Here is a 16,142-nt window from a genome sequence, read left to right on the forward strand (position 1 = left end):
TGACTGCTAAGTAGCCTATGTAGTCTTGCTTTTCATGAATGCTGAGCTTTTTATCTCAGGACCGTTTGGACAAAACCATGCCGTATTTTCTTTGGTTTACAGAGTACAGAAATTTGACTATATTTGTAGTATTGGCAGCAGACTGACACTTATAATAAAGTAAAAGCTTCAGATCATCTTTGGGTAAACATCAGTTAAAATCTAACATTCAATTCAAGCACAAACCTACAAATTCCCCCACTAAAAAGGCTATTATTAAAACAGTAATGGCTACAATACTGCCACAGGATATTTATTTTAAAAAATACAATTAAGTTATAGGAACTATGAAATAGCACATAAGAATTTAACCTAATGATCAATGCTCATATGTTTAAACTGCTGACAGGCAGAAGCCCGCTCACAGGATCAGAGCAGTGATCAGCTGCTCCAAAGAACTTTAACTATGTATTTCTACATATTCTGAAGAGAAATTAAAAAAACCAAGCCAAAACACAAAAACCCTGCAAGAAGAATTAAAATCTTTTTATGTGAAAGAATTAACCGATTACAACTGTGATCCTAATCATACATATGGCATGGGCCTCATTCTATGCAAAGAAAAGCTCATAGCCTCTCTAAAATAAAGGTTCCAGTTACACTCTTGTTAGAGTGGAGCAAGGATAAAACTGATTAAAAGCAAGGTTTCCAACTCCTGAAATAAACTAAGAAAAGAAACAAATGTAAGAAAATATTTTATAGTGGCGTATATAGATGTTTTGAACAAAAATGACACATTCTTTCTTAACTGAGCAGGTGTTTTCTCTATTTTTTGGCAACCTATCAGCAAGCACCTCTTAGTATAAAAGTCTGTTCAAACTCTGAGCATCCCTTCCTAAGCAAGTACAAATACTGATCGTTCCCACATACTGCACAAGTCATCAGGAGCTGGACACTGAAAGAGTAAAAAATGACATAGTTGGAGAATTCTTTACCTTCCTCGTAATAGGTACAGACAAGACATATCTTTGAATCGGGAACCCAGATAGGTAAAGAAAGACAACTTACTGCCTTGAATAGTCCAAGACAGCCACCAATGACTATACTGTAACTTGATACTGCTATGTAACACTTGCTTCAGCACAAAACTACTTAATATTACTGACTAAAGTAACCAAACATCGCTATCCTATAATGAACCTAATTGAGTATTAGGCTTGTGTTATAAAGCTCCGATCATATTATCAGAACAGTGCTTTCCTGTCTTAAAATCTCAACATCAAAAAATTTAACCAAAATGCATAAAGACTGTCCTCTGACTATGCTTACTGTGGAAGCGATGCTCAAAAAGTTGGAAGAATCGCTGTAGACTTACCAAAGAGGGCACTGACTAACTGAGAAATTATTGTTACAAATTTCTGGAGACAGATAGCTGTTAAAACATATTGTGTAATAGCTTTTTCTTAAATCTACACTAACATGAGCTACAATTTGGATTGGGTCAGTTTCTTCTTTAAACTAGCTTTAGGGCACGAAATTGACACTAATAAGAACGAGAAACTTTTAAAAAGACAGATGAGACAAGAATCTGATAATAAACCACACAGAATTAGTTGTGTAGTTCACTATTTTATATTAAACTTACACTGCTAATGAAAGCTGAATGGGAGCCTCTGTGAAGAAAGCTAATAAGCTTTGCCTAGTACATAATTGAACATTCTTTTAGAGAAACCACATAAAATCCTTAAGTTGTGAACTCTTTGTTATCAAGAACAATGTGATTGCCAAAGACTGACTAGATCAGAATGAAGCTCTGTTCTCTTTCACTACTAGGTTAATCCCATCAGGCCAGATCTACTTCACATTGATAAAAAAATGAAGGGAAGAAGAGGAAAAGTTGTACGGCTTCTGTAACTTAGGGGAGAGCTATTGCCAGAACTATTGATCCTATTGCAAACTCTAGTAAGGTAATAATTGCTCCAAGAGAAAGTTGTAGCTTGTCAACACCTTACTAAACTCTATTCCTAATTCCTCAAAAATACCTTGAAACTTTACTTAGATTTTACAGCCAAACACATTATACTTTAAAGATACTATCAACAACTTACAGTCTTATTTCATAAGCAACCCTGTCCTAGAACAGACACTCCCATGAAATGGTCCATTCTCCAGGTGCCTACATGAGGAAGATACTTTTAAACTACCATCCTTAAAACTGAAGACAAAATTTCATTCATAACCTTATTTAAAAAAACAAACAAACCCCAAAGCCCACAACTGAAAGCAATACCCCTCATACACACTTTTTCCCTTAGAAAATGAACCTGTGCAAATGTAACTTCACAAAGATTTGGGCTCTCAACTATGAAGTGGTAAGCGCATAAAGACAGGTTTACAGATTGCATTACCTAGTTAAACTAACGTTGTAAGGAACTTCAAGCTGGTTTCCACATCTCAAATGCTGCCCTATTCACTAGTCTATTGGCAACCCCATGAGAAGAGGACAGATGACTTTTCATGAAAAACTTCCAAATAATTCCTATCCAGCACTAATCATGATCTCCTCATAAGAAAATCAACTTTGTACATTCTGAAGACAGGGTTATATTCTGGGCGAAAACCAGAGAGAGTTACTTCTGAAGGGAGAAAAATTGATCCAAAGAGAAGAAAATAAGTGGTATATTTCAGAAAATAGGAATTCCATGGGAAGGCTTAACACATGAAAATCCATCAGAAGCAGCTGAACTCGGAGGGAAGGGCGGAGATTCCTTTATCTAGTGAGGAATACCGACTGAACAATGTTGCACTGATACCAGTCAGTATAAGGCACAATGACGTCTAAGGGAAGACCGAAAACCAAGTAATTCTTTGGACCAGCCTAATAATTGTAGCACAAGGCATACAATTTCTTTGTCTAGATGATTCCTCTACTAATTAGATGTAGTACTGCACTTACCGAAGGAGGCAGTACAGACCACACTGTGCCTTGCAACAAAGCACAGATCTGAAATTCTTGAGCTTGTACCTGCGGAGTACCAGCTCACTATAGATCAGGAAAGCTCTATATGCATACCAACGCTCAACCAGTTCATCTGACTGGGAGGCAGAGCTGATTAGCTGGGACACAACACATGCCAATACAGTTTCAAGGACTTACAGTACTATTTATGAGGAACTAACTCTGCCATAGCTGACCCACCAGCTTGTTCTGAGCCAGCTCAAGTATCTATGATGTGGCACTGAACAATCTGGTACGGACATCACCATAAGGGATTACTAAACCCTCGCACTAACTTGAAATATCTAGAAATATCAGTAATCAGTATGGCTTCTGTGTATGTCAGAAGCAGCATTAAGATGGTATGGGATGCATACACACATTTACACTTCAAAGTTACCGAGCTAGTTCTCTGGCTTCAGGTTCCCGCTTTAATCATACCAATTCAGACAGTACCTTACAGTCATAACATTGCCTTTACACTGCAACAAATCTAAAAGCCACCCTCCATTATTACAATTACAGTAACAACAACAACAAAAACAAACAAACAAAAAAAAAAATTAAAAACCCCAGTGTAGATCACTGTAATCCATTTGAAACCATTTTGTACAGACGGGAATGACTTATAGCTTCTGCTGGACTGTCAGAGTAATGACATTATAAATTTGTTTGTCCCAAAAAAGTATCCCCCAAAAAAGTATCCCCCAAAAAAGTATCCCCCAAAAAAGTATCCCCCAAAAAAGTATCCCCCAAAAAAGTATCCCCCAAAAAAGTATCCCCCAAAAAAGTATCCCCCAAAAAAGTATCCCCCAAAAAAGTATCCCCCAAAAAAGTATCCCCCAAAAAAGTATCCCCCAAAAAAGTATCCCCCAAAAAAGTATCCCCCAAAAAAGTATCCCCCAAAAAAGTATCCCCCAAAAAAGTATCCCCCAAAAAAGTATCCCCAGATCTTTAAACCCAGAAACAGTCTTAAAACATAAATGCCAACAAAAGAGACTGGTCCAACAGAAGACAGTTGATTCAGTACCAAATTAAGAAAAGATAGGAATAAGACAGAATAAGCATTTCTATATAAAAAAACCTGATATGACTTCCTTCATTAGCTACTTATACATTTTTGAGGTTTCTGTTAAAATATGAAGTGAAACTAATGCAGTTTAACTCCAAAAATCCAACTGGATCTCAGCAAATTATTCTTTCTGGTTATCATTTTGTGCTTGTTTTGGCTGGGGTAGAGTTAATTTTCATTATAGTAGCAAGTATGGGGCTGTGTTTTGGATTTGTGCTGGAAACAGTGTTGATAACACAGGGATGTTTTCGTTACTGCTGAGCAGTGCTTACACAGAGTCAAGGCCTTTTCTGCCTCTCACCCCACCCCACCAGCGAGCAGGCTGGGGGTGCACAAGGAGTTGGGAGGGGACACAGCCGGGACAGCTGACCCCAACTGACCAAAGGGATATTCCACACCATATGACGACATGCTCAGCATATAAAGCTGGGGGAAGAAGAAGGAAGGGGGGGACGTTGGGAGTGATGGTGTTTGTCTTCCCAAGTCACCGTTACGCGTGATGGAGCCCTGCTTTCCTGGGGATGGCTGAACACCTGCCTGCCGGTGGGAAGGAGTGAATGAATTCCTTGTTTTGCTTTGCTTGCGCGCATGGCTTTTGCTTTACCTATTAAACTGTCTTTATCTCAGCCCACGAGTTTTCTCACTTTTACCCTTCCAATTCTCTCCCCCATCCCACCGGAGGGGGGAGTGAGCGAGCGGCTGGGTGGTGCTTAGTTGCTGGCTGGGGTTAAACCATGACACATTTGGACGACAGATTTCCTAACAAATTACTTCCTTTTCCAAATTCCTAGTTTTCCAAACTAGAAGTAACTTCCTGTGTCTCTTCAGGTGATCCTTACCATCACAACAGAAAAACACTGCCTTAAAACAATCAGAGAACTGGTCTACCAATAAAGTCTAGATAAACAAATGTATTTTGGGTTTTTTTCATATTAAAAAACCTGAAATGCTTTTATGAGAGGAAACTTCTTCACATTAGTTCAAGTAATTTCTTAACGCAGGAAAAAATTATTAGCAAAAACTCCCGAGAGTCTATTACAACTATGGGTCTATTACAACTATGCAATTAACAAGAGATACACAAACTAGTTTTTAAGGCAACTGATCCTGCTTGAAGAGGAATTTGGTGCAGGTTTGGGAACTGATTTCTGGGACCAAAACTTCTGGTTTTATCTTTGTTGTCAGGTGGGCTTAATTCACAACTTCACAGAAAAATTTATCAGTTTTCCAAAATTTTTACAGTTGTAAGAACTTCAGTAAACATACAGACTTTCTATGTTAGTTCTAGTTCATTCTACTCTCATCAACTAATGCTTTATTCTGAGTTCATAACAGAGCAATTATAAGCAAATTTTCCAGCTAAATCTGACTACTGGAGTGATATAGACTACTGAACCATGAATAATTAGCAAATTTACACACTGAGGTTTAAGGCTATTTCATCACAAAATATAATTCCACAAAATGAATTTATTTCCTCAATATAAAACACAGCTTGTTTTTTTCCCCAATGTTCCGGCATCCTAAAATAAACCATAATCTCAACAGTTGCCGAACAGACTATTTTTCAGAAATGGGATTTCAAAACGGCATTCTAGTTTAGAACGTGAAAAAAGATGGAACAGCCAGTTCTTTTGTGGGACTTGAGCTATTAAATCTCTACAGAGGCTTTAATATGGAAGTAAGCGTAATGCAGAGTGTATGGAGATCTATTTTTAAATTACCATCGATCACTCATTAATTATTCAGGCATAAATATTCACTACAGATGACATTGGTTCAGCTGGAATAGGGTCATCTATGGCCCACTTCACTGCTCACAGTCTGAAGACTGATGAATAGATGAGCATAGAGAAAGCTCACAAGCATTCCTTCTAACACCAGCCCATAGGGCATCTACAGAGAAACACTAGTACTTCTTTAGCAGAAGAGGTGTAGGACAAGGGGTTACAGAGGTAAGATGCACCTAAGTGCAACAGGTGCTCTTGAGTTACTCGAGCTGTGCAAGTATAACAAAGCTGCACATCTCTTGCATACGATAAATTAATTTGGCATTATATGATTAAAAGTTACTTCAATCTTGATATTTGCACTTTGATCCAAGAAGAACCATTCAGAAAAAGACTGTTTAAAGAATTAATTTTACTTTGCATTTAAAAAACATATTCTGAATGTCTGTAGAGTACATAAGACATTTACTGTACCTACATGGAACACATTAAGAATTGAGCATAGGATGGCTTTTGAAAACAACAATTAACCTTACTCTGTCACTCATATTGAGAACTAAATAATTAATGAGTTTCCAGCAGATCTGCTTACAGAATTCTACTTTATGAACAGCATTTTTAGACTGTTTATCATCATGAAAGGCAATTTTAAAAGGAAGCATTGCAATCAACTATGGCTGCGTATAGCGCATTTCCTGTCACACGCACCCTGTTGCTCATCAAGTGACATGGATCCAAGCTGTTTGTTAACCACAGAAGAAGGAGAATCTGAAACAAAAATGAGATTTCAACTTAAAACATAAGCAGCAGAGAACTGCACAGCAATGTCACGATCATATGTTAGTTTAAAATCAAAAATAAAAAGCAGCAACATAAGGAAGCCTTGGGTTTGTTTTATGAGCAGCCAGCCATATTGCATTTTCTAGGCATGACAGAAGCAAAGCCACTTGTTTCAAATCATTATGTATGTCTTTAGATAGTCATTGAACAGCCTGAAGCTTGCTGACACATCGATATTAAAAATGTCTGTCCATTACCAAAGATTTTACTATGTTCTTCAAATTTCTAACATGTCAGGAAAAACACTGAAGAGTCATGATTCCTAAAGCCTTTGCTCCAACTACCAAATGACACTAGCATTTCAAACCATGTGCTAAATGTAAATTTCAGAATATTTATACTTCAACATAACATACTCAGTGGTATACCAGTACCTTCAATATTTATACCTATGAGCATAAAGTGTACAAGATGAGACTGTTTACAGATACAACAGCATATAGACTGTTTTTAAAACATTAAAGCACCGAAATACATCCCACTCGTATGACAGTTCGATAGTTCTGCATTCCTAGATGCTATACCTCTGTGGCATCTGATGACTGAGAACATGTCTTCATGAGTTTATCACAGTACCACACAGGTCAGTCTTATAAAAACCCTCATCTAATCACAGGGAAGGGGATCAAACCCCCCAGCAGTTAAGCACATTTTTTTCCACGGGACACTACCAGTTAATGACTATCACCAGCACAGCATTCATTGTGCAGACAAATGACAGATGCAATGTTCAGTATCTTCTGTGAGTCTATTTTCCTTGTCACCTCTGAAGAGCAGATCTTACTTCTGCATTATCTTAAGATGAGCTGGTGTACATAAATTCGTGCAGTATTTCAAAGCTATTGGCTAGGCTACCATATCTTGGTTCCATTTGTTAATCTTCTGTTATAAACAAATTCATGCTAAGCTAAAAGGATTTAATATCCGGTATTATAAACTGAGTCATAGTCTGCCAACATCACAGCATGCTAAAGGAATTCTAACATAAATTTAAATCCTATACAAGGAAAGCAATGAAATAATACACACTCTCCTACAGGAAGCTCACTTCCAGGTTTGGGCCAGAATCACCAGAGACCTATTTTGTAGCACAGCCATAAAACCTGCTAAATTGACATACTGATTTAAATATATATCCTCAAATGATACTTCATTCCCAGCTGTTGGTGCAAGAATCACATTCTGTTCCTTCGTTACACTGATACCTAGCATAGGGGAGGGGAGAAGGATTGAAGAACAGAGACCAGGAGAGTCTGAGGCAAGCTCAGTGTGCTTTGGAAGCTGGCTTGTTTTGGTAACTGGGTTTATACATTTTACTTCCGTAACTGGGGAACACAAAATTGGTCCTGTTTTGTCTTCACCTTTGTTCAGCCATGCCCATGCCTTGCACCAAACACACCTAAGCCAGATCACAGAATTTGTCATCTAGATTTAGATGGCACATAGCTCTTAAGTATGAGACCTGTAACATTAATATATTTCACTTTCCAAAACTGAAGTGTGCTTTACATATAATTTCTAATTTAGAAGTATTTACAGTGGAGTTTTTTCAATGGAGTAGTAATCCACTTTTTAGAATGTATATCAGAGCAAAAAACCTGGTGTAAAGATGCACCATGTCATAAGATGATCTACTTGTATTCCAGCTGACTCAGCACAGGAATCGGTACACCTCTCTCAAGGGCAGGCTGGCTTTGATCACTGACTCACAGTTATGAAGCCCGTGATTGGGATTAACTTGTATCAAAAGCGCTAAAGGGAGGGGAGGTCTTGGACAGCAAGCTGAGGAGCCTAATGACAGAAGACAGCGATTCTCAGTCACGCTCTGTTCTTGCACTCCAATTCTTTCTATAAGCTTGTATGTCCTTTTTTAAAAGGCGTATCATACTGCCAAACATTTTACTTGGCTGGAAAAGTTAATCTCACCAGCTCTTTAACTCAGACCAAGATGAACAGAAGAAATATGACTGAACTAACATACTCTAATTATAAACGTAAGAAATTACATTTACTACCCTTATCAGCACTTGTAAATTTTATTAAGACCTCACGTTATACAACAGTAAGTAAAAAGCAGATATGTTTTACCATGTGCATCATTCAACCACAGTAAGCAAAAATGAAAAAATTTCGAGGTAGTAGTCCATGCCAACGTAGGCTTCAATCTCCCACATTTCACTATTATTTTGATGTCTTCTCATAACTTTGTGAATGCATTTCACTTGTAATATAAGAATTTTTAAACAACATATAGGAAGCATCCTAAATATTCCAGTTAACATGGTTAAGAAAAAAAGCTCCGTTTATAGCAATTTTAAACTCACTTTTTTTTCCTTTTTCAAGTCCCCTGAAGCCACAGATCACCAGCACCCCTTGAAGTGGCACTGCAGTCTGGAACCCCACACCTCAGGCAGGGAAATAAACGTGACCATGAAACCAGCCTAGGGAAGTTCAGGTAAATGCCTCTTTTTTTAATATATGGCTTTGTTTTGTAAAGATTCTGAAAAAGTACTTTCATAATTTCCGATAAAGCTTTTGAAAAAAGTATTACCAAAACTGTGCCATATAGTTAAAAAAACAAACAAAAATCTTACCTGAGCCTTCACAGGCTGGGTCTACATCCCAATGCAGTTCACCACTGGTTGTAATGTCACCAGTACATTCTAAACTGGAACACCACTTAAAGAGGGAACTGGAGAGTCATAAATTTGGGGAACCTCAAACAGAAAATAGAAGATAATTTTAAAATCAGTTATATGCTGAAGGGTCTTCCTACAGTTTGGGCAATCAGTACCTGACTTCATCAAAATACTAGCATGCCACCTCTATTGTTTTGGTTAAAAAAAATTTTCCTCCTTATATCACACTATAACCCCGGTTCCAGTGTGAGAGTCAGGCCTGAAGCAGTGAGACCTGTTTTTAAAGTCCTAAACATGGTACATATAGTGGACCTTAATCTAAGAAATGAAATATGTGTTTTAATAACTAGGAATAATTGCTTTCCACAGTGAATAAGCTCTCAGTTACGCATTTGGGACTTCAAATAGACACATTTCTACATCTGGGTGTTTACAAAGAATGCAAAGGATCTAGCAATAAAAACTGCAGTCATCCCCTTGTTCTTCACAGAAAGCTTTAACACAGAAAAGAAGGTCCGATTTGCTCCGCTTGAAAAAGACACCGACCATATAGACTTTAGAAACAACCAAAGTTTAAAAAAAAAAAAATCAAGTCAATGTGCATCACAGATTCTGCAATATGTCAGCAGGCACATGTACATATCTTTATTCCACAACAAATGCAGTCTAACTCAAATTAATTTTTCTTCAAAAAAGGTTCATATTACTTCATATTTTTGTGGGTAAGATTATGCACACTGACTGCTACAGGAACCTCTGATGCACACTGATCTAAAATATTGATTTATTGTTTCTTTTCCACTTCGAGATCAGCTGGCTCTTATTTCTGTAACTTCTCAAATTGCATTTGATTCAAGTTCTCAAAAAGAGGAGTGACATAGGTAATGGCAATGCATACACGGTGTATCAGCACTGGGCAGAACAGCAATACACAACCGGTTAAAACGGTTTACATTCTTTGTAGTTTGCATATAGCACATATATGCTGTTGTTTAAATACTGCACAGGATCTAAATGTTATGAAATGCCACGAAAATGTGAGTAAGTCAAAACCAGGCTTTGTTGGAGAAAGTATATAATAAAAAACCCAAACAACTCACCATAGTTCCCTAATTAAATAAAGCAGCCATCAAAAAAAACTGAATCTTTGCAATAACTAAGCAAAGGCTTGAAGACAAAATAGGCCTGATAGACGCAGCATATACTGCTTCTAAAACTCTGCCAGATTTACACAATACTTATGAGAGGTATCCACTAAAACAAAGTCTCTTTGCCATCTGAGGATGAAGTATCTTTTTCCTCAATGTCAAATCAGCCCTCTGTGAATCATTACTCAGTTAACTCACTTTCACATTCAACAACATCATAAACTTTTGACCATATTTTTCTAAATAGTGAGAGTTAACTATTACAGATACAGCTTACAAATCCTCATGTAAATATTACAAGTCCTTAGACTAGGAGACAGAATAACTACCATACAGTCTAATTTTCTATTAAACCTGTAAAAGCTTTCAGCTCTTGAAATTTTCTACTGGTGATCTCTTACACGGCTGGACTATTTTTTTCTCCAGCCTGTGTCTACAGCTATAATTGAGCTTCTGTGATTGCAAAGATAAGGATTAAGAATGAAATACAGGTCAGAAGAAACGGCCTTAGTCTTACAGTGAATTCCCCAAAAAATTGCAAGTGTAAATTATACAAGTTTTGCCAGAGTAGGGATTGAGAACTTGCAGCCCTGGGCCAGAGGCTATGATGCCATTTCACATAGTGGCAGACACATTTTGGGGTGTAATTTTTTGTTTGAAAAATTTACGACTAGTATGTGCCTGAAAACTGAACATCTGCCTCAAGACAGAGCATCAAAGGCAACCTTGCAGGAAAAAAACAGAGACTGTCTCTGTATGGAAGTTTATTATTAAAAAACAAAAACGCAACAAAAAAACCCACAACCAAAAAAAACTCCTGAAGAACAACGACTTTTTCTCCTACCACATTTCTGAAACATCAACTTACCACAGGGTTGGAAAACAACTGTCTCTATGGAGAAGCAAGAGACCAAAAATCTGCACCTCTGGTTTTCCAAAGGAATAGATTGTAGATACACATCTTCCAAAAATAAGTCTTGGGAGGTCAAAAAAAGGGAACAAAACAAAAGTAACTTGCATAAAAAAAAAATGAGCAAATACAGAGAATATTTCCATGTCCAGAGTGCAGAAATCTTAAAACGTAAATAGACAATGCAAAGGTGATCTGGATTCCCCAATCAAAAGAAACAAGTTTCATTTGTTCCCTCCCATTATAGGGGAAGGAGGAATACAATGGAAGAAGCTGATGAAGCACAACAGGTATGTGTAAATACAAGAAATTCAAGTAGAATGGAAAAGGTAATGTAATATTTTATCAAACTTCTTGAGGAATAATTGACCGAACACATTCAATATTTAAATTTGAATTCCTCATTTTAAATCTTCCACTGTCTATAATGCTGAAGGTAACAAATTCCACCAATCAGACCAAACAGCACAAAGATATATATCCTAATGAGTTGGAGGTCAGGTAGCAAAACTGTTCCCCCTTTCTCTCCCCAGAAATAAATGTTTCAATAGTGCTAAGTGAATCTATCTTTCAAAGCAACTACTTAATAAGTAAAATGGTTAAATTTGCAAATTCATTGTCATCACATGAAGAATGAGGTAAATATTTGAATACTAGTTTCCTCCAAGGCTACGTATGTGTTCTGTGGTTCCCTGGTGAGGCCAAATGAAATGATCGGACCTTCCCATTAGTTCCCTTAAAATTCAAAGCACATAGGAACTCAGAACTCCAAGAGGCAGTGATGGGTGATTCAAACTAACTACAATACATCTCTGACTACCAGTCAAAGCAATTACTCAGCTTAAAACTTCAAATTTGTGTCAGTATGGTTCCTACAGTATGTTGACCCACAAGCAACTGGGAGTAAAGAATTACATTGCATCCTTGAAGGAGCACTAAGAAAGAGATAGACGAGACAGTATCAAGTGAAACCCAAACCAACACATACTTCAGAGGCAGTAAAATATCCACAGATATACCTCCAGGTGAAAATTCTACAGATATGGTTGAAACCAAACTTTTTTTCCAACTTCAATTCAATGGGAAACAATTTAGTAAAAAAAAAAAATGTTTAAGTTATTCCAAAAAGAAAATGGAAGATCAAGATCTACTGACTGTAAGTGTTAGCTACGTTTTTGCCTCTATCAATACATATCTTTGAGTTAATAAATTCTGATGTTCAGTTTGCTGAAAAAAAAAGAATTGGTAGCTTTTTGGTAGGGTTTTTTTTTTTCCCTGGCAAGAAACTGCAGCCACCTACAAGAACACTGCTACCATTGTTTTTCTTGTTCTCCTCCTACGGTAACAGGCACTTATAGCTGCCATCCCTAGGATAAGCACACAGCCCTCCAGGATTTACTGGTTTCCAAACATTCTGAAAACTCACTGTAGGATTTTCTAGTATAGGAAGTTATTCAAAATTCAGTAAGTACACATTGTAACTAGAACACTAGCCGCTGTTATATCAAATTGTTCTGTAAGGCTCCAGATAAACCATTAGACTGAACCACAGCAAGTCAAGCTGTGAATGTATGACACAATCCTTATAAGTAATTTAGCCACACCTCAACGTCACAGAATTTATCCATAGAAGAAACATTGCTAGACGTTACTTCTCAACACAAAATATGCTGATTTTTCACACAGCATGCAGCTCACTCATTTTTACGTGGTGCCATGACAAAGCTTTCTTCAAGTTTATGCTTTAGGGTTTACCTCTTTATTCATATGCATGCATCTACCCTAACTTTCTCAAATATGTCTCTTTATTATAAACATCTCCAAGGCTTTCTTGTAATAATTTTTAACCCCAGTGAGACAAGAGAAAGAGGATGGTGAAATGAAAAGTCACTCTGTTCAAAAAAGGAGAGCATATCTGGGGACTTTGGCTTGTTACAAGTATTTTCACTATACTGACTGTAAAACCATAGCATTTAAGAGTGCCAAAATTCTGTTTTTCTGAACTGTTACCCTGATTTAGAACATATGCTAAACCAAAGCCAAGTCTTATATGTTACTATTGGATACAATTAACACCAAAACACAATTTCAAGTGTGTAAGTACCTTACTCTATTCGGGACCTAACAATTTCTTGCTCAACTGCTCTAACAAACATTGCACATATCTGATACCATGCACCTAGGAAACTTTCACCATATAGTATCGCTTAGCTATATAATCCAAACATGTTAGATAAATGAAAACTGTCAATATTATTCTGTCCCTAGCCATGTGATGATAAACACCACCACATGCAAGGTAAGACAAGCAGCAAATGCATTAACTGTCTTGTTCTGGAAGAGAAGCATCTCAGCAAACAACAGCAGCACAAACTGTAACTACGTTAACTGCTTAAGAAACCTTGACAAACGACAACCTGATGTCTGAGGGTCCTGTGAGGAGCCCTTAGAGGAGGACTGATCAGAGGATGACGACTGTGGCGCTGAACCCTCTGCTAGCTCTCGCTGTCTCTGTTGTTCTGCCTTCTTAAGCCTCAGTCGCTGTAGACCCCTACGGATTATAGCTAACTCAGGTCCCATTAACTCTGACAAACAGGGAGAGGGGGGGGAAAAAAAAAAAGTATGTAAAAGAAAGAAGCATTGAACATATAATATACAGAACAGGGAGGAGGGGTTGGGGAACTGACCAAAGAGAGAAGCAAGAGATACTAGGTGTAATTACAGTGAAAAAAATTATGTAAATCATTTACTAACATCCAGAAATTATAAAATAAAATATTGAAATTGTTTTTCTCTTCCTAAATGCATGAATCGCAGGACTTAAAAGCTCAGGATTCATTTCATACAATACACCCCCCTCCTCATCTCCAACGCTTAAACCATTTAACAAAGAAGATAGATCCTGACTGATTCAAAACAAAGCAAACAACAGAAGTATTTATTTTCATGTTCCTAACACATGTAACAAATGAGAATATTCATGGTGTAAAATTATGCAACTGTGGTCTACAGGTAAGTTTTCAAAATGAATGTGATCGTTTCCTGATGTGGGAAAAAAAAAATTATGACAATTTTGATCAAAACAAACCTGTGAAAAAAGTAAACTGGGACTATGGAAATAGGTGGCAGAAGAGCATCTAACCAAAAAATACAGTTTGAACTCATTTATCTCAAACATTGCCAGTGGGTGAGGACTCAAAGTCTGAGAACACTGTTAAGTGGTCCTACAGAGAACATAATTTATTGAGTCATGAACAATTCTTAGTATCATTCTCTTAACATACTATTCTTTCAGTTCCATCTTTAGAGACTTCACTGTTTTCATCATTTTGTCTTTATTCATTTGTCAGTTAGACCGTTTTGGCACGTATCAGTCCACTGTCCGATTAACAGGATTTTTTGCAAACTGCTCTAAAACTAGGTGTCCAAGTAATTTTTTATTCATCCCATGCTCTTTGCAGATTTCCTCCACTTACACAAGTGCTGTATAGTAAGTGCTTCTCTTTATACAACACAGACACTGTCTTTATTAGCAATAGCTGAAGCACAACATTGACCTGAACCACTGCTGAACTACTCTCATCTATAATATAGTAGGGTAGAGAAGCTAATTCAGGCTCAAATATTCACGTCAAATGCTCCAGCTAGTTCTGCTATAAACTGCTAGCTTAGACCTATCCTGAAAGTATTTCTATCAAGGGCACTCTGGAGTATTTTGTAGATATGAGGAAATCTGCAAAGAAAAAAAAAAATCAGTACTATGGAATGTTAAAATACTAGAGAGCATTACATCGGCATATAACCTTTCATCCAAGCAAAAGCTTTACAAGTATTCTGTAACCCTTATCCACTCAGTGAAGCAAATTTTAAATTTTCTTTCATAAAAAGAAACAAACCCAATAACAGAACCCAATCATTCAAAAAATTAGTGGCAGGGACCAGTTAATATCGAATAGTCATGAGCTCTAATGTCCTCATTCTAATACCACTTCTGGGAAATACATCCTGCCAGTTTATGGTTGATGAGGTATAACAAGAAGGAAAAAGATATACTTCCTAAAAAGGGTATGGCATGAAAGAGATTTGCTATGAATAGTTCTCATGTGCCATGAACATTTATGGAAATTAGAACTCCAAACAGTCTAGAAAATGCTTTTAAGGAAATTTCAATGATGTCTAAAATTGCAGTTTCAGTACTTGCTGCTGATTCAGTTCCACTCAGTCCAGAGACAGTTACAATTTAAGATGTAACAAGAACTACAATTCAAAATGTAAAGAGATAACTACTATCCTGAATATGTTCAACGACAACACCTTTTAACACATTTCAGAATCTCTAAGCAAATGTTTATTTTGCCAGCAAATGGAGTGAGGAAATAGAAATTGAAAGAAAAAAACCCCCAGCTATTGCCACTTTCCCATTTGAAATTTAAAAGCAGTTACCTTACATCAGAACACATACTAGATTAAGCTTTGTTCTAATTAGTCAATTACCCTCCTACCCCCTCCCCAATGGTACCAATGTGTATCTGAAATATTATTTATGGGAAAAAAGCATTATTATATTTTACAGTTTGTTGTATCATGTTTATTCATGGTTTAAAACTACAGCATCTTAAAACTAATGTAAAAAATGAATTAATGGTTTCCACTGAATGGGCCAAGTGGGGCAAAAAAATAAATTTGTTATTTTTTTCCTTAGTGACAAGCACGAAAATCTCCAGCAATTGTTCTCATTATTAAAAAAAAAAAATTCAAATGTACTGACAAGAACAGGCTACTGAGATTTTGCACTGATCCTGTTGATTATTTGCAACTTACTCAAA

At 36.9% G+C, this 16,142-nt stretch overlaps 1 protein-coding gene across 1 annotated transcript in view; it reads right to left on the bottom strand.

Annotated features, from left to right (window-relative positions):
* The window catches only part of DCAF6 (DDB1 and CUL4 associated factor 6), an 87,849-nt gene that overhangs the window by 29,617 nt on the left and 42,090 nt on the right, over positions 1–16,142 (bottom strand). The window contains exons 13-14 of the mRNA XM_009323942.1: positions 13,734–13,901; positions 6,488–6,547 (exon numbers count right to left, since the gene is read on the bottom strand). Coding sequence (XP_009322217.1) covers positions 6,488–6,547; positions 13,734–13,901 — 228 coding nt within the window. The remainder of the gene's footprint in view (positions 1–6,487; positions 6,548–13,733; positions 13,902–16,142) is intronic.

Source organism: Pygoscelis adeliae, unplaced genomic scaffold (assembly GCF_000699105.1).
Source record: "Pygoscelis adeliae isolate BGI_AS28 unplaced genomic scaffold, ASM69910v1 Scaffold124, whole genome shotgun sequence".
NCBI lineage: Eukaryota > Metazoa > Chordata > Aves > Sphenisciformes > Spheniscidae > Pygoscelis > Pygoscelis adeliae.